The sequence below is a fragment of the Dendrobates tinctorius genome, unplaced genomic scaffold (assembly GCF_039654945.1).
Source record: "Dendrobates tinctorius isolate UK_male_01 unplaced genomic scaffold, ASM3965494v1 ptg000065l, whole genome shotgun sequence".
Taxonomy (NCBI): Eukaryota; Metazoa; Chordata; class Amphibia; order Anura; family Dendrobatidae; genus Dendrobates; species Dendrobates tinctorius.
The window spans coordinates 28,093,028-28,115,826 of NW_027361733.1; the positions used below are offsets into that span (position 1 = coordinate 28,093,028).

A 22,799-nucleotide genomic window follows, 5' to 3' on the forward strand; every position below is an offset into this window, starting at 1 on the left:
ATGGCGTCACTGGGACAGGCCAAGCTCAGACGTGAGGCGAGCATTATGCCCCATATCCAAGATGGCGGCTGCTCCTTCTTCACAGTTACTTTTTTAAACCAAGCATAGTGGAAAAATTATGGAATCATTCAATTCTGAGGAAAAAATGATGGAATCATGATAAACAAACCAACAAAAAACACTGCAACATATCACTAGTATTTTGTTGCACCACCTCTAGCTTTTCTAACAGCTTGCAGTCTCTGAGGCATGGACTTAATGAGTGTCAAACTGTACTCTTCATCAATCTGGGTCCAACTTTCTCTGCTGTTGCCAGATCAACCTTGCAGGTTGGAGCCTTATCGACCATTTTCTTCAACTTCCACCAAAGATTTTCAATTGAATTGAGATCCGGACTACTTGAAGGCCATGACATTGACCTTATGTGTCTTTTTTCAAGGAATGTTTTTTGCTCTATGGCAGGATGCATTATCATCTTGAAAAATGATTTCATCATCCCCAAACATCCTTTCAATTGATGGGATAAGAAAAGTGTTCAAAATATCAACATAAACTTGTGCATTTATTGAAGATGTAATGACAGCCATCTCCCCAGTGCCTTTATCTGAAATGCAGCCCCATATCATCAATGACTGTGGAAATTTGCATGTTCTCTTCAAGCAGTCCTCTTTATAAATCTCAATGGAACGGCATCAAACAAAAGTTCCAGCATCATCACCTTGCCCAATGCAGATTCGCGATTCATCACTAAATATAACTTTCATCCAGTCATCCACAGTCCACGATTGCCTTTCCTTAGCCCATTGTAACATTGTATTTTTTTCTGTTTAGGTGTTAATGATGGCTTTTGTTTAGCTTTTCTGTATGTAAATCCGATTTCCTTTAGGCAGTTTCTTACAATTCGGTCACAGTCGTTGACTCCAGTTTCCTCCCATTCGTTCCTCATTTGTTTTGTTGTGCACTTCCTGTTTTGGAGACATATTGCTTTAAGTTTCCGGTCTTGATGCTTTGATGACTTTCTTGGTCTACCAGTATGTTTGCCTTTAACAACCTTCCCATGTTGTTTGCATTTGGTCCAAATTTTAGCCACAGTTGACTGTGAACAACCAACATCTTTTGCAACATTTTGTGATGATTTACCCTCTTTTAAGAGTTTGATAATCCTCTCCTTTGCTTCAATTGACATCTCTCGTGTTGGAGCCATGATTCATGTCAGTCCACTTGGTGTAACAGCTCTCCAAGGTGTCTTCACTTCTTTTTAGATGCAGACTAATGAGCAGATCTAATTTGATGCAGGTGTTAGTTTTGGGAATGAAAATTTACAGGGTGGTTGCATAATTTTTTTCCATCAGAATTGAGTGATTCCATAATTTTTTCCCTATGCTTGATTTAAAAAAATAACCATTAGTGACTACCACATTTTTTGTTCTTGATTTCTCTTAGTGTTTCTTAAAGCCATAAAGTTGCCATTTGAAATGACTTTAGTTTTGTGCCATGTGTGATCTGCTTTTTTTCTACAAAATTAAACAACTGAATGAACATCCTCCAAGGGCGGTGATTCCATAATTTTTGCCAGGGGTTGTAGTGCCTCTGTGCATCATATTGTCTATATTGTCTCATAAGTATGTTGAATTATGTTTACCAGGGACGGCATCACTTTCTTCTTTGAACCTTGTCGCAGATCAGCAGCACTGCGTCATTTGGCAGAGGATCCCATTCTCACTGCTCTTAACAGCAGTCAGGGCTCCTAAGGCTGGTTTCACATTTGCGTTTTTTAGCGCTGGAAAAAAACGCATACGTGCGCATGCGATTTTTCCCCTATATTTAACATGGGTGCGCATACATGCGCGCTTGTAAGCGCATGTATGCGATTTTCATGCGCTGCGTTTTTTTGGGGTGTGCGTTGGTATTTTCCAGACGCTGCATGTTGCATTTTTTGGCCCTGGAAAAAAGCGCATGCGCACGTATGCGCACGTTTTGCGCTAAAAATGGCCATTATAGCCTATGGATGCGCATACGTGCGCACTGGCATGCGCAGGTATGCGATTTTTTAGCGCTGCGTTTTTTGGGTGGTGTCCACTTTTTATCCTAGTTAGAATCTTCTAAAGTCAAAAAAAAAAAGTCTATATAAAGGAGGTGCCTGCCAAAACTCTGCCACTACTACACTGAGAGATTGAAGAGCAGACAGTCAACCAAGAACCCATTATATCAGCGAAGAATGTGAGTATATTACATTATATGCCTGTCCTTTTAAATTATGTATGTACTAATGATTTTTATTATTTTTACATGCAGTATGTCTTCAGAATCAGAGTATTCCCCATCGCGGCAGGAATTGGCGCAAGCAGACCGTGAGGTGATTATTTTCGTGCATCTGGTAAGTATATCTGCTGCTTCTCCAAATCTCTTACATTTTTTTCAACTTTCTCTTAAGACATCGTCATCATCATCTGCGGACGGCACTAGTGAGGGCGAAGAGCAGGAGCAGCGAAGCCAAGTCCCGGTGGTGATACGGAATGTAAGTATCAAATGATTTGTAATGTTCTTTATTTTTTATCTTCTATTTTTACTCATTTTTTTGTTTCTTTTTTTGTAACTTTTTATTCAATTTAAATTTGATTATTCTAATGAATGTGTTTTGTCTAGGTTCCACAACGGGATGAAGACGTCTACCTGGATAATGAGCAGCTCATCAGCCTGGTCCAGGAGCGTTCGCCGTTGTGGGACAGCCGTGACCGGCTGTACAAGGACAATGTGGTGACCCGGCGGCTATGGAATGAGGTGGCCGCAGCGTTGATGGATGGCTGGGACAGCGCCACAGCATCCTCCAAAAAGGCGTTTAGTGAGTATTTCCCTGCTCTGTATTGTGCCGCAGTGACTGTTGTCCTTGACGGCACTGTTGGCTTTCGTGCTAGGCGTATTCTAGCAGGAAACCCAACAGTGTCATCGGTGTCTACAGTGACTGCTTTGAGTATTGTATTGCTACATTGTGCCGCAGTGACTGTTGTCCTTGACGGCACTGTTGGGTTTCGTGCTAGGCGTATTCTAGCAGGAAACCCAACAGTGTCATCGGGGTCTACAGTGACTCCTTTGAGTATTGTATTGCTAGATTGTGCCGCAGTGACTGTTGTCCTTGACGGCACTGTTGGGTTTCGTGCTAGGCGTATTCTAGCAGGAAACCCAACAGTTTCATCGGGGTCTACAGTGACTGCTTTGAGTATTGTATTGCTACATTGTGCCGCAGTGACTGTTGTCCTTGACGGCACTGTTGGGTTTCGTGCTAGGCGTATTCTAGCAGGAAACCCAACAGTGTCATCGGGGTCTACAGTGACTGCTTTGAGTATTGTATTGCTAGATTGTGCCGCAGTGACTGTTGTCCTTGACGGCACTGTTGGGTTTCGTGCTAGGCGTATTCTAGCAGGAAACCCAACAGTTTCATCGGGGTCTACAGTGACTGCTTTGAGTATTGTATTGCTACATTGTGCCGCAGTGACTGTTGTCCTTGACGGCACTGTTGGGTTTCGTGCTAGGCGTATTCTAGCAGGAAACCCAACAGTGTCATCGGTGTCTACAGTGACTGCTTTGAGTATTGTATTGCTACATTGTGCCGCAGTGACTGTTGTCCTTGACGGCACTGTTGGGTTTCGTGCTTGGCGTATTCTAGCAGGAAACCCAACAGTGTCATCGGGGTCTACAGTGACTGCTTTGAGTATTGTATTGCTACATTGTGCCGCAGTGACTGTTGTCCTTGACGGCACTGTTTTTTTTTATCAACAGTGGACAAAGTCCGAACACGTTGGCGTTCGATCAAGGACCGCTTCAACAGTGATGTTCGTGCTGAGGGCCAGGTTCGCAGTGGATCTGCGTCAAGGACCAGAACTAGATACCGTCACTATCACGCGTTGCAGTTCCTAAGACCGGTCCTTGCCACAAGATCGTAAGTATTATACATTTTGGGTTTTTATTTTTATTAATCTGTGTTTTTCTAATCCACAGCTGATGCTTCTTGTAAAGGCATGGTAGTAATGATTTTCCTTTCTTCCACAGCACCTGGAGCAGCACCCTGCAACCTGGCCCTGGAGCGGTCCTTCCTCGGACGTCCTCTGACCCGTCCCAGCCATCCGACAGCCAGGAAGCACCTTGCAGGTCAGCCACACACACAGCTGGTGACCAGGAAGCTGGGCCATCAGGTGTTCCCCTGTCCCAGGTCTCTGCCACTGGTTATGCGGGCACTACCCGCCAGCGGCAGAGGGCCTTGGACAGGAATGTCTTGCCCGAGTTTATGCATTTGAGCGAGACATTTAATTCCAGCCTCAAGTCACTGTCCGACAGAGTTGAAAGCGGTTTTGCACTAATGGAACGTGGTTTTAACCACTTTGAACACCGCTTCAATTCTGTAGAACAGCGCCTTGACCGTCTGGAGGCCGACCTCAACAGACCAGCACACCATTTTTTTAGTAAGATTGAAAAGGGCATGGCGGAACACCTTAGTCCTGATCAACAGCTGAATGTGCTGCAGGCCTGCAACAATGCTTTCTTGCAGGCTATGCAGCATAATCGGTACGGTCAGCAGTCAGTGGTGTCCTTTCCACCTGTGCCACCATTGACTCGCTTCACCTCACTACCGACTTGTGCTGCATACCACTGCACGGACACCTCTATTCAAAGCCAGGACACCCACCGTTACACCACCACAAGTCTGAGTGCAGCTGGTCACTTCACCGACACCACCATGGCAAGCGCTGCTCCTGTCTGGAGCACCACCGCCAATCCCATGCATGCGTGGAGCTCAGCCACCACTAGGCAAACATGGAACAGCCCTGCCGCTACAACAACATGTAGTAGCCCTGCCACCACCACTCTGCAAACCTGGGCCATCACTGCCGCCACCAGTCCTCCTGCAAGGACGAGCACTGACAACGAAGAGCAGCATCAGCCACCTCAGCAGCAGCAGCCACCTCAGCAGCAGCCGCCACCTCAGCAGCAGCCGCCACCTCAGCAGCAGCAGCCACCTCAGCAGCAGCCGCCACCTCAGCAGCAGCAGCAACCACCTCAGCAGCAGCAGCCACCTCAGCAGCAGCCGCCACCTCAGCAGCAGCCGCCACCTCAGCAGCAGCAGCCATACCAGCAGACGGGGGACCTACATTCCATATTTGCCCCTACTTCAAGGCGAAATCAATCAAGGCGGGCATTGGGCCAAAGTCGGTCCAGGCACACAAGCCTACGGCGACATGCCATTACAACTAATGTAACTGAACAGATTTCCTCTCCTACAAGTGTTCCAAGTTTAATTCCCTTAACTGGACTACCTTCCCCCACAAGTTTTGTTGCCCCTTCCCCTCAAACACCGTCTTCAACTGCAAGTGTTGCATATTCCCTGCACACCCCCAAATTGAAACCATCTGCCCCCAAACGCCGTAAAAAATAATTTTTAGTTTTTTTTTTGTGATAAAAAATAAATTTACATTTGTGGTTCACCATTAATAAGTTTCATTAATGTTGTTTGCGCCGCTCACACACACTGATGGGTAAATACATGTTAAAAACCAACCCAAGGGCTAGTATAGTCATATGTGAAATAACATGGACTAGTATAGTCATTCCAAGGCCTAGTGTAATAACTCTAGTTTTACCAAATAGAATCTGGTTTCAAGAAAAAGAAACTGTTGAAACTTGTCTAAAAAATAAGTTTCTTTCTAGTTTCACCAGTTTGTTTTTTGTGAAACAAGATGCTAGTTGTTAAAAATGCTAGTTGTTAAAAATCGAGTTATTACAGTAGGCCTTGGTATGACTATACTAGGCCGTGGTATTTCACATATTGAAATACTACTAGCCCCAAGACCTAGTATACTCATATTTGAAATACCACGGCCTAGTATAGTCATTCCAAGGCCTAGTGTAATAACTCTAGTTTTACCAAATAGAATCTGGTTTCATGAAAAACAAATTGTTGAAACTTGTCTAAAAAATAAGTTTCTTTCTAGTTTCACCAGTTTGTTTTTTGTGAAACAAGATGCTAGTTGTTAAAAATCGAGTTATTACAGTAGGCCTTGGTATGACTATACTAGGCCTTGGTATTTCACATATTACTATACTACTAGCCCCAAGGCCTACTATACTCATATTTGAAATACCACGGCCTAGTATAGTCATTCCAAGGCCTAGTGTAATAACTTGTAATGGAGCAGATTACATGAGCAGATTACATTCATCCACTCAATGCTGACTTGTATTCCCCATGGACTTTCATTGGGGTTGGGTTTTGAGGGTTGTGTTTTGAGAAAATCACATACTTTGTTTTAAACTAGTTGCACAATTTTCTCTTGAAAAAAAATGGTTTCCTGATTCATGGCCTGCAGCTTTGCTCATTCCAATATATTTCACGCAGACTAGCAATGCTGCATTTTAACTCGTATGTGTATTTACCTGCCCAGGTGTGTGAACATAACAAAATTCAGTTATACATGGGAAGTTTTTTAATTAATTGGAGTTTAAAAAATATAGTGCACTCAGTAATGGTATCAAATAAGGATTTTTATTACCATAAACAACAACATTACACCATTTCATCTTGCCAGTGCACCCGTCCTACATCAGAAATAAAGTAGGCCGCAAATTTGTCCCTCATTTGGCCAACTTCAACGGATGACCTGAGAGTGTGCTGAGTGAATTCAGGCAATGGGTTAGGAGCATCATCGTCCAGTTCAAAGGTCGGGTGCTCTTTAGCCATCACAAAGTTATGTAGAACCACACAGGCCTTCACCACCTCATCGACTGTTTCAAGTTTAAGATTAATGGCCGTGCCCAGAATTCGCCATCTGAAAACAAGAATCCCAAAAGCACACTCGACAGTTCTTCTGGCCCTGGTCAGCCTGTAATTAAAAATTTTTTTGGTGTGGTCCAAGTCCCGGCTGGAGTAGGGTTTCAGTAAGTTTCCGCACATTTGAAAAGCCTCATCGCCAACCATTACAAAGGGCAGTGGCGGAGCTTCGGTGTGAGGAAGAGGCCGTGGCATAGGGAAATTAAATTGGTTGCCATACAACCTCCGGCCCATGTCTGAGTTTTTAAAAGCCTGCGAGTCATTACCACGGCCAAATGCTCCAATGTCCACTGCTACAAACATACATCCGGCATCCGCAATTGCAATGAGTACTATTGAAAAGTACTTTTTGTAATTATAGTACTCAGATCCCGTTCTTTGGGGTTTGATGATCCGTATGTGTTTCCCATCAACAGCTCCCAAACAGTTGGGAACATTGCATACTGTCCAGAATTTGTCAGCAATTTCCATCCACTTTTCAGCGGTGGGCAGGGGCATAAATTCTGGGCAAAGAACATTCCAGAGAGCCCGGCAGGTGTCAGCAACAATTCCAGACAAGGTAGAGATTCCAATACGGAAGTGTAGTGAGGATAGGGTTTCTCCAGTCGCCAGGAATCTGTGAACAGACAAAGAAGTAAAATTAATATTTATGTATATTATTTATAAAAAAAAATATTAGTACATTCACGAAAACTAATTACCCAAGGTTTTGAATACTAAATTTACAAAAAAAAACATCAGACCACACCCCTTTGTTTTTAAAACATACCGTAATGTCACCAGTAGCCGTTCCTCAGGAGGAATCGCACGACGGAGCTGTGTGTCCTGTCTCCGGATGGATTGTTGGACACGAGCAAGCAAATCCATGAAACTTTCGTGGGACATCCGGATATAATCAGTAAATTTCTCCGGGTTTGCACGTAGCTCGCTGTAGAGGGTGTGGTATGCCCCACGGCTCTCCCGGAGTTCAACAATCGGATGTATCCACATACGCCGCCGTCTTCGCTGCCTCTCTCTCTTCCTTTGTTCATGGCAAGCAACTGCATACGCCTGAGCCATCGCGATGTCCAAATCCAAGTTGAAGTGAAAACTCTTCCAGCGCAGATCCATGGTCACGAGAAGAATCAAGCAAATGTGAAGAATACTGTAGACAGGGTCTATATATATTAACATACCACACCCACAATGAAGTCCCATTGGTCTTGTGTGTTGTTGAATGGTTGTTTTTTCTTTTTTGTGGGGTTTTTCCAAAATCTGTAAAAAAAACGCAAACGCACAAAAAACGCATACAAACGCGCAAAAACGCTGCGTTTTTTTCCTGCATGCGCATTAAAATGCTGGAAAAAAACGCAGCGTTTGTATGCATTTGTATGCGTTTTTTTAATGCGTTTTTTTGCGGGAAAAACGCGCTGCAAAAAAAAGCAAGTGTGAAACTAGCCTAAGATAAAGAATCTGTATCCAGGACTCTTACAGTTGAGAACCCATAGTTCCACTGCCTAAGGGTACCGTTACACTTAGCGATGCATCAGCGATCCTGACAATGATATGACCCGGTCAGGATCACTGGTGCATCGCTAAGTGGTCGCTAGTGAGCTGCCAAACAGGCAGATCTCACCAGCAACATAGCAGCTGTCGGCGGTCACTACTTACCTGTCAGACGAGGGGATGAAAACGTCATCCCGCCCGCGTCCACGTGTCGCTCGTCGCCACAGCAGCAGCAGGAAGTAGACAACGAGAAACGGTCCAGGACATTATCACGCGATCAGCGATAACCAGCGGGGGAGCCGGTCGGAGGTAAGTATCACACATGGCGATATCGCTAGCAATATCGCTGTTGCGTCACAAAACCAGTGACGTTATAACGATATTGCTAGCGATATCGCTTAGTGTAACAGGCCCTTTACAGTAGATATTCACCCTTTGTGATGGGAAGAAACATACTTTCCTCTAGCTATAGAGTAGGGTTCCTGGCACCATGGCAGTCTTGGTGTATAAATATCACTGAGACGATTGCCATAATAGTAAGTTTATTTCCATAGCGCCAACATATTCCGCAGCACTTTACATTATAGAGGGGACTTCTACAGGCGATAGACATTACAGCATAACAATAAACACACAGATCAAAACAGATACCAAGAGGAATGAGGGCCCTGCTCGCAAGCTTACAATCTATAAGGAAAAAGGGGAGACATGAAAGGTGGATGGTAACAATTGTTTTTATTATTTGGACCAGCCATAGTGTAAGAATTGGGTGTTCTGTGATGCTGCATGAACCAGTTAACAGTCTAAATATGTAACACTACAGACACAGAGGGCTATTAAATGCATAAAGCATGTGAGAACATGATGCGAGGAACCTGGTTATGGTAAAAAGTTTTGAATGAGCCACACAGGGATATTTAGGTTATTGCGTTGGGGCAATAGGCCAGTCTGAACAAATGCGTTTTTACGGCACGCTTAAAACTGTGGGGATTGATCGTATTAACCCTAGTAGTGCATTCCAAAGAATTGGCGCAGCCCGTGAAAAGTCTTGGAGACGGGAGTGGGAGGTTCTGATTATTGAGGATGCTAACTTCAGGTCATTAGCAGAACGGAGGGCACGGGTAGGGTGGTAGGCTGAGACGAGGGAGGAGATGTAGGGTGGTGCTGAGCCATGAAGTGCTTTGTGTGTGAGGGAAATAAGTTTATACTGAATTCTGGAGTGGATGTATAACCAGTGTAAGGACTGGCACAAGGTAGAGGCATCAGTATAACAATTGGTGAGGGAGCTGCAGCATTCAAGACAGATTGGAGAGGGGAGAGTTTGGTAAGAGGGAGACTGATTAGTAGAGTTACAATAGTCCAGACGAGAGTAAAGGCCCTGTCACACTAAGCGAGATTGCTAGCGATATCGCTTAAGCGTCACCGATTCTGCGACGCAGCAGCGATATTGCTAGCAATATCTCTATGTGTGATACTTACCTCCGACCGGCTCCCCCGCTGGCTATCGCCGATCGTGCGAGAACGTCCTGGGCCGTTTCTCGTCGGCCGCTTCCTGCTGGCGCCGACGAGCGACGCGTGGACGCGGGCGGGAGGACGTCTTCATCGCCGCGTCTGACAGGTAAGTAATGACCGCTGCTACGTCGCTGGTGAGATCTGCCTGTTTGGCAGCTCACTAGCGACCATTTAGCGATGCACCAGCGATCCTGACCGGGTCATATCGTTGTCAGGATCACTGGTGCATCGCTAAATGTGACGGTAGCCTAAGAGAAACAGTAAGAGTTTTTTCAGAGTCGAAAGTAAGAAAGGATCGAATTCTAGAAATATTTTTGAGGTGCAAATAACAAAAGCGAGCCAGTGGTCGGATGTGGGGGGTGAATGAAAGCTCAAAATCAAGTATGACCCCAAGACAGCGGGCATGTTACTGGGGAATAATGGTGGAACCACACACGGAAATGGCAATGTCGGGCATAGGTAGGTTAGTAGAGGGAGGAAACTCGAGGAGTTCAGTTTTTGACAGGTTCAGTTTCAGATGGAGGGAGGACATGATGTTAGAGACAGCGGTAAGATAATCACTGGTGTTTTCCAAAAAGGCAGGCGTGATATCAGGAGAAGTGTATAATTGGGTATCAGCAGCATAGAGCTTGTACTGGAACCCAAATCAATTGATTGCTTGACCAATAGGGGCAGTATACAAAGAGAAGAGGACGGGGTCTAGAACAGATCCTTGAGGAACCCCAACAATAAGGGGAAGATGAGAGGAGGAAGAGCCAGTAAAAGATACAGTAAAGGAGCTGTCAGAGAGATAGAAGGAGAACCAGGAGAGAACAGTGTCCTTGAGGCTGATGGAGCGGAGCATAGTGAGGAGGAGCTGATGATCCACAGTGTCGAATGCTGCGGAGAGATCCAAGAGAATTAGCATGGAATAGTGACCATTACATTTAGCTGTTAGAAGATCAGAGACTTTAGTGAGGACAGTTTCAGTAGAGTGTAGAGAGCAGAAACCAGAATGTAGAGGGTCGTGAAGAGAGTTATCTTTTTAGGCCTTTATTTTTTTCCCCGGCTGAGCCCAGGTGGGATAGCCTGTCCTGGCTGTGTAAAATTAAAAAAAAATTGACACATATATAATGTCTGGAGTAATGACTCGTATAGTGGCAGTTTCAAATTATCTCTCATGTCAAAGGATTTTTACCAGCTAACCTCCCCCACTTACTTTCATCAATTCCAGGGTCCAGACTCCTTGTGTCTACCATCAGTAAAACAGGAGTGATGATCCACATTTCCCTTTCAGCGGTTCTAATGAGAAGCCTGACGATGGTAATGGCAGGGGATATTACCTGCCAGACTACATATTTCCTTAGTTTCAATAATATCCAGCACTCACTTGAGACAAAGACATCTAATGATTCGAAATATGCGTGATCTCCTGGATGAGCAATGTACATGTATCTCAATGCTTTGCCCATTATCCATGTACTAACTGTTATTAGTTTGATCTTCCAGCAATCCAGGGTCTCTGTCCTGCCGGTCTCCTTGTAGTATGGTAAGCTGGTGTGTACCCAAGGTTTAATCTGAGCCCAGGAGGACTGAAGAAAGAACAGTCCTGTGCTATTAAGCACATGCAGCCGATTATTGGTCTGTACAGTCATTATATTGTGTTGTGGCTGTGGCTATCACCAGGGTCGGACTGGCCCACCGGTAAATCAGAGAATCCTCCGGTGGACCCACCCCCTGTCCAGCACCACAACTCCTGCCTACTTCACTAGTGTCTGCTCTGCCCTGTATTCCGATGCACCGAGCAGTCAGTGAGTGCATTATTCCTTACCCGGTGCTGGCGGTCATCTGCACTGCTCAGCAAGTGATGTAAAGTGAGCGCTTTCTCATCACTTGCTGCTGCCTGCTTCTAAAGATCTCATCGAGCACTCCACAGTTGATAGAGCAGTGGGCTCAATCAGATCAATTTGAGCAGGGGGTTGGACCAGATGGCCCAGGAGGTCCCTTCCAACTCTACGATTCTATGAATAGAAGCCAGCAGCATGTTATAAGAAAGCCCTCACTTTACATCACTTGTTGCTGAGCAGTGCAGACAGCTGCCGGCAACGAGTATGGAATAATGCACTTACAGTAAAGCTGACACAGACTGTTAGGCTATGTGCACGCGTAGTAAAATCTCCTGCATTTTGGGTTTGCAAAAACCGCACCTCTTGGCAGAAACCGCAAGTGCGGTTTTGCTGCGGATTTTACTTGCATTTTTTTTAAGAATTGTCTGCGGTTTTCTACAAGAAAAGATAAATAAAGTTGAACAAACGACACTCCAGAAAAATAAGGTGATGCAATTTCCTGCTCCAACCCCCCCAGCCTCCATTTTGCTTTTAACAAAAAAAGAATGATGATTGACAGAAATGAGCAGCAGAGTGCCCAGCGGGATGAAGATTACAGCGTGCAGCGCCTAACGGTCCGCAGGCCATTCAGAATCCTCAAGCTGGGTTGTTTGCTGAAAATCCTGATGCAGCACAGAGAGCAGGTAATAGATTAGGGTTTGATTACGTTAGGGTTGCTATTTTTTTGGATAAGGACCGTGATTATGTTTGGGATTATGGATAGGATTGGGGTTTGTTGGGAATCGGGTTACGGTTTGAATTTGGATTAGGCTTGTGATTGGGTTAGGTTTTTGATTAGTGTTTGGATTATTAATAGACTTGGGATTGGGTATGGTATTATGGATTGGGTATGGGATTAGGGGTATGGTTGGGTTTTGCATTAGGGTTGCGGTTTGGTTAGGTTTGTGATTATTGTTTGGATTATGAATAAATTTCGGATTGGTGTTTTTTGGGAAATCAGACTTTAGATTATGTTTTTGATTAAGAATATTTTTTGGATTAGGGTTATGAATCATACAATTGTTCACATGTCTTTGTTTTTGGAGTGTGCTGTGTACTAAAAGTATATTTTTAGTTCAGGCTCAGCAGCAGCGCAAAAGGAGAAAGCAATGGCGAACATTTTGGGTGCATCCACTCTTAGTGGACAGAACCGACAAACGGCATTTTAACGTTCTTTATAACGATTTGAGGAGGTAAGTTGCAAAATAACTCAAGCTATTTTACAATTTAAAATGTGTATAAAAGTATGTAATCATTAACTAACCATTTTTTTGGTTTACTTTGCAGATATCCGGAAAAGTTTGTGTCCGTCTGCCGGCTTCCAATCACCGCCTTTGATCATCTGCTTGAAATCTTGGCTCCTCATATTACATTTTCTGATACGGTCATGAGGAAGGCCATCACTGCTGAGGAAAGGCTGCTCATAACCTTGCGGTAAGTAAATAATTTGCGGTTTGAATGTCATTACGCCCCTTTCACACATAAGTGTATCCGGTACGTGTTATTATATTTGGACCATGTAACGGAGACACTGACACAGGTAGGCACACTCTAATTAATGGGTCTATGTACATGTCAGCGTGTTTTTTTCCAGCTTTCTTTTTTCACTGGGCTGTTAGCGACAACATAGAATACTTCATAGAAGACCTGAAAGGCGGTTGCATCTATAGCGCCCATACATGCTGACAGGTTATATTACATTTTTGTGTGACATTTCTAATTTTTTTTTTTCTTTTCAGGTATTTGGCCACAGGAGAGAGCTACACATCCCTACACCTCCAATTTAGAGTTGGTAAATCCACCATCTCTAAAATTGTGAGGTGCACATGTGCCGTCATCTGGCAGAAATTGCAGCCCATGGTGATGCCTTCCCCAACCGAGGAGACTTGGCTGCAGGTCGCAGCAGGCTTTCAGTCTGTGGCCAATTTCCCCAACTGCATAGGTGCAGTTGATGGTAAACATGTAAGAGTGCAGAAGCCACCACGATCAGGATCACGCTTCTTTAATTATAAGAAGTATTTTTCAGTGGTCCTGATGGCGGTCGCTGATGCACATTACAAATTTGTTGCCATCGACGTTGGTGCTTATGGCAGTACTGGGGATTCTCGGGTGTTGCGAACATCACATGTTGGACAGCAAATTCTTCGAGATGGCGGAACGCTCCCAGCCCCAAGACCTTTGCCGAGTTCCACACAGCCAGTGCTCTTTGTGATGGTATCGGATGAGGCCTTTCCATTAATGACAACCCTGCTGTGCCCATACCCACGAAGGGGACTGACTGCCCGGCGGAGGATTTTTAATTATCGGCTGAGTCGTGCACGAAGATATGTGGAATACACCTTCGGGATCATGACTAGTCAGTGGAGGATCTTTCACACTGCCATCCAGTTGGATCCAGACACCATTGACACCGTGATTAAAGCCTGCTGTGTACTCCACAACTATTCTCGTGAGTACAGCTCCGAGGTAGATGTGGAGTACCAGCAGCCACAATGTAATCCAGTGCGCCATGTGGGAAGACCATCCAACTCGGGTGTGCGTGTGAGAGAAACCTTTACTGACTATTTTATGAGTCCAGAAGGTGCCGTGCACTGGCAATACTCCTGTGCTGGTGTTGGGCAGTCTGAACAGCAGAGAAAGATCAGAGAAGAAGACGATTGAGCGGCAGCAAGAAGGACCCGTCTTTTTCTTTTGCTATTTTTTTTTTTTTGGATTGATAACAACATAGTTTCTATGGGCACAGGCCGGACCACCTGACCCCCACTATGGAGAAGGAAACGTTTATTGGTACTTTTATACCGGTGGTCTATTGATTGGACTGAGGATGTACTATGCTAAAATTATAGTTTCTAAGTATCCTTACGCAATAAAAAATATTGGAATTTCGAATTTTATGGTCATCATTTTAAAATTTGCACAAGGAGCGGTTTATTTTAATTTATGTAGGTCCCATACTCCCCTCAACTTACACCATCACCATACTTTGACTCTACCCAATAGTGTTGTCATGAATGATGTACCCATGACACTGGCTGTATGTAGCTGTTGTGTAGCCCCCTTATAATTTGGAGAAAGAACACTAAGTCAAAGTAACCAGAAAAATTTATTAGAAAAACAATAAACTTTATGACAAACATTGTCATTAATTTTTCAATTTGAAAGATAACATATGGGCACAAACATTTTGGGCCAACAACAAAAAGGTCAACCAGAAACTTTATTATTTAGTTCAAATTATGGTACTGTGGGTAGTACCCATAGTTTGTTGCGGCATCCTGATTGTAAGTTTGATTGGTTGGGGGTCCAAGCAGCTCACTAGTGTATGGGCGACTGGCTTGATATTGTTGATTTTGTGGTTGGCCTTGGTTTTTTTTCCAGAAGAGTCCGAAAACCGACATCAAAATGTCATCATATGGCAAAATAGGCGTGGGATCATGCAACGCTGTAAGCGACATTTGGACCATGCTTGTGAAAATGTTCTGGCGATCGGGGGTCAGAGAGCGAGCCTTGTTAGCCATTTGTAAAGCGAAAAAATCAAATTCGTCTTCCGTGGTTGACTTTTTTTTTATCAAGGCTAGTGTCTCATTTGCCGCTTTTATTGTTTTATCCTCAGGTTTTTTTTTTTTAAATTTTTTTTGGTTTGGCTCTCCTGACACCAGACCGCCAGCCCTTCCTCTACCAACTGTTTCCACTACAACACAATTTTCAGCAGTGGTGGACGACGATGCCCCAGCATCTGCAGACAATGGGCCACGACCAGAACCATCTTCACCAGCTGAACAACAGGTCGCAGGAGCTCCAGTTGAAGGTCCAGATGTCTCTTCCGAATCTTCCTCTGCCAGAGGGACAATATTTCCTTGAGTGCTGTTTGAGAAAAAAACATAATCTCAATATCTTGCAGACACAGAGTGCAAACGCAAGACAAGTGACATGCTGTGGGGACAAAACACGTGTCACATGTCCGGGGTCGTAGCTCTACAACCTCCACTGTTTGTACACATAGTGGAGAGGGAAATTCATCACATGTCTTCTACTATGCTGTTCTATGTGGGCACAAGAAATTAGTTGTATGCAGCGTTGAATACGCAGCCATTTGTGTTATACCACCTACAAATAGAGGAGATTGCTTTAAAAGACTTTGCGTAGGTAAATAATTTTTATTTATACAATGTCCTGCCAGTTACCAAAAATTGTAGTTCCTCATAAAAAGGGAAGGAGTGTTGGGTGGGAGAGGATCCACTTTTATTGCAGCTTGCCACATATTTATGGAATCTGTCCTTCACGGATCTCCATTGTTGCTTTACATCTTTCTCTAAGAAAAAAAGCAACAAAACATTAATTATAATATTTAGGTACACCGATTTTTGTAGTGTAACGAACATTAGAATTACCAATTTGCAACTGTGTTGTATTGTTAAAAGAATCCCAGTCAGGATACAGCTGGCATAACACTTTGGTCCAGCAGTGATCGCGGTAATAGCGGTCCTTTTAGGCCTCGTCCGAGGGGACCCATATGGATGGAAAGTCAAGAACCTACAATGTAGAGATTCCGAACATTAGATACTATGTTTACCGGAAAAAAAAACCCCCCTGAAAAGCATTATTCAAAAAAAAACCCCTAACCCTACCCCTACACCCTACCCCTAACCCTAAGCTTACCCTTTACCCGAATCACTATCCTTTACCCTAATCTTTTCCCTTACCATAATCCCCACTTAGTACAATCCCTACACTAACCCCTACACTAATCCCTACACTTAGTACAATCCCTACCATAATCCCTACACTAACCCCTACACTAATCCCTACACTTAGTACAATCCCTACCATAATCCCTACACTTAGTACAATCCCTACCATAATCCCTACCATAATCCCTACACTAAGTACAATCCCTACACTAATCCCTACACTAAGTACAATCCCTACACTAATCCCTACACTTAGAACAATCCCTACCATAATCCCTACCATAATCCCTACACTTAGTACAATCCCTACCATAATCCCTTCACTAATCCCTACCATAATCCCTACCATAATCCCTACACTTAGTACAATCCCTACAATAATCCCTACACTAAGTACAATCCCTACCATAATCCCTTCTCTAATCCCTACACTTAGTACAATCCCTACCATAATCCCTACATTTAGTACAATCCCTACACTAATCCCTACATTAAGTACAATCCCTACACTAATCCCTACATTAAGTACAATCCCTACTATAATCCCTACACTAATCCCTACACTGAGTACAATCCCTACCATAATCCCTACACTAAGTACAATCCCTACCATAATCCCTACACTAATCCCTACACTAATCCCTACACTTAGTACAATCCCTACACTAATCCCTACACTAATCCCTACACTTAGTACAATCCCTACACTTAATACAATCCCTACCATAATCCCTACACTAACCCCTACACTAATCCCTACACTTAGTAGAATCCCTACCATAATCCCTACACTTAGTACAATCCCTACCATAAGCCCTACACTAAGTACATAATCCCTACCATAATCCCTACATTTAGTACAATCCCTACACTAATCCCTACATTAAGTACAATCCCTACACTAATCCCTACACTAATCCCTACCATAATCCCTACATTAAGTACAATCCCTACTATAATCCCTACACTAATCCCTACACTGAGTACAATCCCTACCATAATCCCTACACTAAGTACAATCCCTACCATAATCCCTACACTAATCCCTACACTTAGTACAATCCCTACACTAATCCCTACACTAATCCCTACACTTAGTACAATCCCTACACTTAATACAATCCCTACCATAATCCCTACACTAACTCCTACACTAATCCCTACACTTAGTAGAATCCCTACCATAATCCCTACACTTAGTACAATCCCTACCATAAGCCCTACACTAAGTACATAATCCCTACACTTAGTACAATCCCTACCATAATCCCTACACTTAATACAATCCCTACCATAATCCCTACACTAATCCCTACACTAATCCCTACACTTAGTACAATCCCTACCATAATCCCTACACTAAGTACAATCCCTACACTAATCCCTACACTAATCCCTACACTTAGTACAATCCCTACCATAATCCCTACCATAATCCCTACATTAAGTACAATCCCTACCATAATCCCTACACTAATCCCTACACTGAGTACAATCCCTACCATACACTAACCCCTACACTAATCCCTACACTTAGTATAATCCCTACCATAATCCCTACACTTAGTACAATCCCTACCATAATCCCTACACTTAGTACAATCCCTACCATAACCCCTACCATAATCCCTACACTAATCCCTACACTTAGTACAATCCCTACCATAATCCCTACACTAATCCCTACACTTAGTACAATCCCTACCATAATCCTTACACTAATCCCTACACTTAGTACAATCCCTACCATAATCAATATCACAAACAGAATCTAAAATACGTCCTGGGTTCCTCAATTACGTGTTGGCTGGGAAGGGTTAATGTATGCGCAGCCTTTCTGTCTCTAAAAATGGTGGGACCACCCAAAAATTTTTTACGTGGGGTCCCCCTAGATTTTAGGGCCAGAAAGGCTAAGCAGACACCTGAGGGTTAATATTTGTCACCTTGCTATGAATATCAGCCCACAGCTGTCTGCGCAGCCTTTCTGGCTCTAAAAATAGGGGGACCACCCAAATTTTTTTTTTACGTGGGGTCCCCCTATATTTTTGGGCCAGAAAGGCTACGCAGACAGCTGCGAGCTGATATTCATAGCCTAGGAAGGGGCCATGTATATTGCCCCCCCGGCTACAAATACCAGCCCGCAGCCACCCCAGAAACAGCGCATCTATTGATGCGCCAATTCCGGCACTTAGCCCCTGTCTTCCCACTCCCGCACAGTGGCAGGATGTGGGGTAATAAAGAGGTTAATGTCACCTTTGATCGGTGACATTAAGCCCAGTTAATAATGGAGAGGCGTCAAGAAGACGCCGATCCATTATTAATCCAAAAAAGTAAAATTTGAAATAAAACACAGAGACCAAAAAAATCCTTTTAATGAAATAAAAAGACAGTTTTTGACAAAAATTCTTATTTTACACTCAATCCATTGCGACGCCCTCGTTCTCCTAGAAAAAATAAAAAACCAACTTCATACTCCCTGTTCCGATGCAGTCCATAAACGAGGGTCCCACGACGATCTGCCATGGAGAACAGTCACATCCTGAGATGTGCCCATCCTCCATGGCTGCAGAAACACACTGACAGGAGCTAAGCTCCTGCAGTGTGTACTTCGCATGGTCGAGAGTTTCCCGGAGTTCATTGACTCCGGTACTCTCCTTTACGGCACTGCTGCGTGGGAAAGGTCACACACAGCTAGAGTGCCGTAAAGCGAGGTCCCAGAGCGCCCGAACACCGGGAAACTCGGCGAAAAAGTGCTGGAGCATCGCTAGCTGGTGAGTATGTATTTAATGTTGCATGTCCTTTATTGTATGTTACATGTATTGTATTTGTATTGTATGTGTCATGTATGTTTTTTTTTTCTAATAACCATTTCATTGAACAGCTGTGCACGGTCGGCGCAGGGACTACTCTCCCATCCTATAGCCGGATGGGAACAGCAGTCCCATACGGCGACTGAGCACAGTTGTGGGCCTACCGTCGCATGGGGACTGACGCACACAGACTGATGCACACATATACATACATGCATACATACCAAATCAAGGAGACGGCCCACATCGATCCCCATGTGGCGGTAGCCTTCCATGATGTTAAAGATGGCGACTTCCTTCTTCCCTACACTACACTCCACCCACACACTTCCTCTTCCTCCCTACATCACTTCCTTCTGCTGTGGTTTTGCACCCAATTCCACAGTAAAAACCGCAGATATTTTTATCTCTGCGGTTTTGCTGCGGAATTGCAAGACTCAATAGAAGTCAATGGGTGCAGAAACGCAGCAGAACCGCAAAAAGAATTGACATGCTGCAGATTGTAAACCGCAGCAAAACCGCGCGGAAAAATCCGCTGCATGTGCACAGGTTTTTTTTCATAGAAAATAATGGTACTGTAAAACGCAGGAGAATCTGCTGCGGAACCGCAGACCCAAAACCGCTGCGGTTCCGCAGCAGAATCCGCACTGTGTGCACATAGCCTTACTCTACCCAATAGTGTTGTCATGATGTACCCATGACACTGGCCGTATGTAGCCGTAGTGTAGCCCCCTTATAATTTTTAGAAAGAACACAAAGTAAATTTAGCAATAAAAATTTATTAGAAAAACAATAAACTTTATGACAAACATTGTCATTAATTTTTCAATTTGAAAGCTAACAGATGGCCACAAACATTTTGGACCAACAACCAAAAGGTCAACCACAAACTTTATTATTTAGTTCAAATTCTGGTACTGTGGGTAGTACCCATGGTTAGTTGCAGCTTCCTGATTGTAAGTTTGATTTGTTGCGGGTCCAAGCAGCTCACTACTGTATGGGCGACTGGCTTGATATTGTTGATTTAGTGGTTGGCCTTGTTTTTTTTTTTTCCGGAATAGTCCGAAAACCGACATCAAAATGTCATCATATGGCAAAATAGGTGTGGGATCATGCAAAGCTGTAAGCGACATTTGGACCAGGCTAGTAAAAATGTTCTGGCGATCGGGGGTCAGAGAGCGAGCCTTGTTAGCTATTTGTAAAGCAAAAAAATCAAATTCGTCTTCCGTGGTAGACTTTTTTTTCTCAAGGCTAGCGTCTCATTTGCCGCTTTTATTGTTTTATCCTCAATTTTTTTCTTTGTTTTTTTTTTTTTGGTTTGGCTCTCCTGACACCAGACCACCAGCCCTTCCTCTAACAACTGTTTCCGCTACAACAGAATTTTCAGCAGTGGCGGTCGATGATGTCCCAGCATCTGCTGACAATGGGGCACCACCAGAAACATCTTCACCAGCTGAAGAACAGGTCACAGCAGCTCCACTTGAAGGTCCAGATGCATCTTCCGAATCTTCCTCTGCTGGAGGGACAATGTTTCCTTGAGTGCTGTTTGAGAAAACAAAAAAAAACAGTGCCATGTTTACACGCTTCATAGCAGCAAGGATTTTGAGGCAGCAAAAAGAACGCTCAGCCGCACATATTGATAACCCGGAATCATGATCATGCAGAATCAACGCATAATCTCAATATACTGTGATACTTATCTTGCGGAGACAGAGTGCAAACGCAAGACAAGTGACATGCTGTGGGGACAAAACACGTGTCACATGTCCGGGGACGTAGGTCTGCCACCTCCACTGTTTGTACACATAGTGGAGAGGGAATTTCATCATATCTCCTCTACTATGCTGTTCTATGTGGGCACAACAAATTTAACGCTGCAGTTCCATGCAGCGTTCAATACGCAGCCGATTGTGGTATACCACCTACAAATAGATCATAGACTGCTTTAAAAGACTTCTTAAAAATAATTATTTATCTCCGCAATGTCCTGCCAGTTACCAAAAATTGTAGTTCCTCATAAAAAGGGAAGGAGTGTCGGGTGGGAGAGGATCCACTTTTACTTGCCGCATATTTGTGGAATCTGTCTTTCACGGACCTCCATCGTTGCTTTACATCTTTCTCTAAGAGAAAAAAAGCAACAAAACATTAATTATAATATTTAGGTACACCAATTTTTGGAGTGTAACGAAGATTAGAATTACCAATTTGCAACTGTGTTGCATTGTTACAAGAATCCCAATCAGGATACAGATGGCGTAACACTTTGGTCCAGCAGTGATCACGGTAATAGCGGTCCTTGTAGACCTCGTCAGAGGGGACCCATATGGATGGAAAATCACTGACCTACAATGTAGAGATTACAATCATTAGATACTATGTTAACCAAAAAAAGGCAAAAAAACAAAAAATACAAACCACAGGGAAAAGCATTACGCCAAAAAAAAAACCCCCAACCCTACCTCTAATTCTAACCCTACCCCTAACCCTACCCCTAACCTTACCCTTTACCCGAATCACTACCCCGAACCTTTACCCTAATCTCTTCCCTTATCATAATCCCTACCATAATCCCTACATTAACCCCTACACTTATTACAATCCCTACCATAATCCCTACATTAATCCCTACCCTTATTACAATCCCTACCATAATCCCTACACTAATCCCTACTCTTATTACAATCCCTACCATAATCCCTACATTAATCCCTACACTTATTACAATCCCTACCATAATCCCTACATTAATCCCTACCCTTATTACAATCCCTACCATAATCCCTACACTAATCCCTACCCTTATTACAATCCCTACCATAATCCCTACACTAAATCCCTACCCTTATTACAATCCTTACCATAATCCCTACACTAATCCCTACCCTTATTACAATCCCTACACTTATTACAATCCCTACCATAATCCCTACATTAATCCCTACACTTACTACAATCCCTACCATAATCAATATCCAAAACAGAATCCAAAATATGTCCGGGGTTCATCAAATACTTGTTGGCTGGGAACGGTTAATGTAGACCTTATCTTCCCAGGCTGTAGTGTATGCGCAGCCTTTCTGGCTACGAAAATGGTGGGACCACCCAAAACAAAATTTACGGGGGTCCCCCTATATTTTAGGGAAAGAAAGGCTAAGCAGACAGCTGAGGGTTAATATTTGTAGCCTTGCTATGAATATCAGCCCACAGCTGTCTGCGTAGCCTTCCTGGCTATAAAAATAGGGGGACCACCCAAAAAAAAATTGACATGGGGTCCCCCTATATTTTAGGGCCAGAAAGACTACACAGACAACTGCGAGCTGATATTCATAGCCTACGAAGGGGCCATGGATATTGGCCCCCCCGGCTACAAATACCAGCCCGCAGCCTCCCCAGAAATGGCGCATCTATAAGATGCACCAATTCCGGCACTTAGCCCCTCTCTTCCCACTCCCGCGCAGTGGCGGGATGTGGGGTAATAAAGGGGTTAATGTCACCTTTAATCGGTGACATTAAGCCTGGTTAATAATGAAGAGGCGTCAAGAAGACGCCGATCCATTAATAATCCAAATAAGTAAAATTTGAAATAAAACAGAGACCAAAAAAAACATTTAATGAA

At 43.8% G+C, this 22,799-nt stretch overlaps 1 protein-coding gene across 1 annotated transcript; it reads left to right on the forward strand.

Moving 5' to 3' along the window:
* The first annotated feature begins 3,783 nt into the window (after positions 1-3,783).
* LOC141094945 (uncharacterized) lies at positions 3,784-5,604 on the forward strand. Its single transcript, XM_073580967.1, has 2 exons — positions 3,784-3,937; positions 4,048-5,604. The coding sequence occupies exon 2, from the start codon at positions 4,283-4,285 to the stop codon at positions 5,426-5,428; it is 1,146 nt and encodes a 381-aa protein (XP_073437068.1). The 5' UTR covers positions 3,784-3,937; positions 4,048-4,282; the 3' UTR covers positions 5,429-5,604.
* The last annotated feature ends 17,195 nt before the right edge of the window (positions 5,605-22,799 follow it).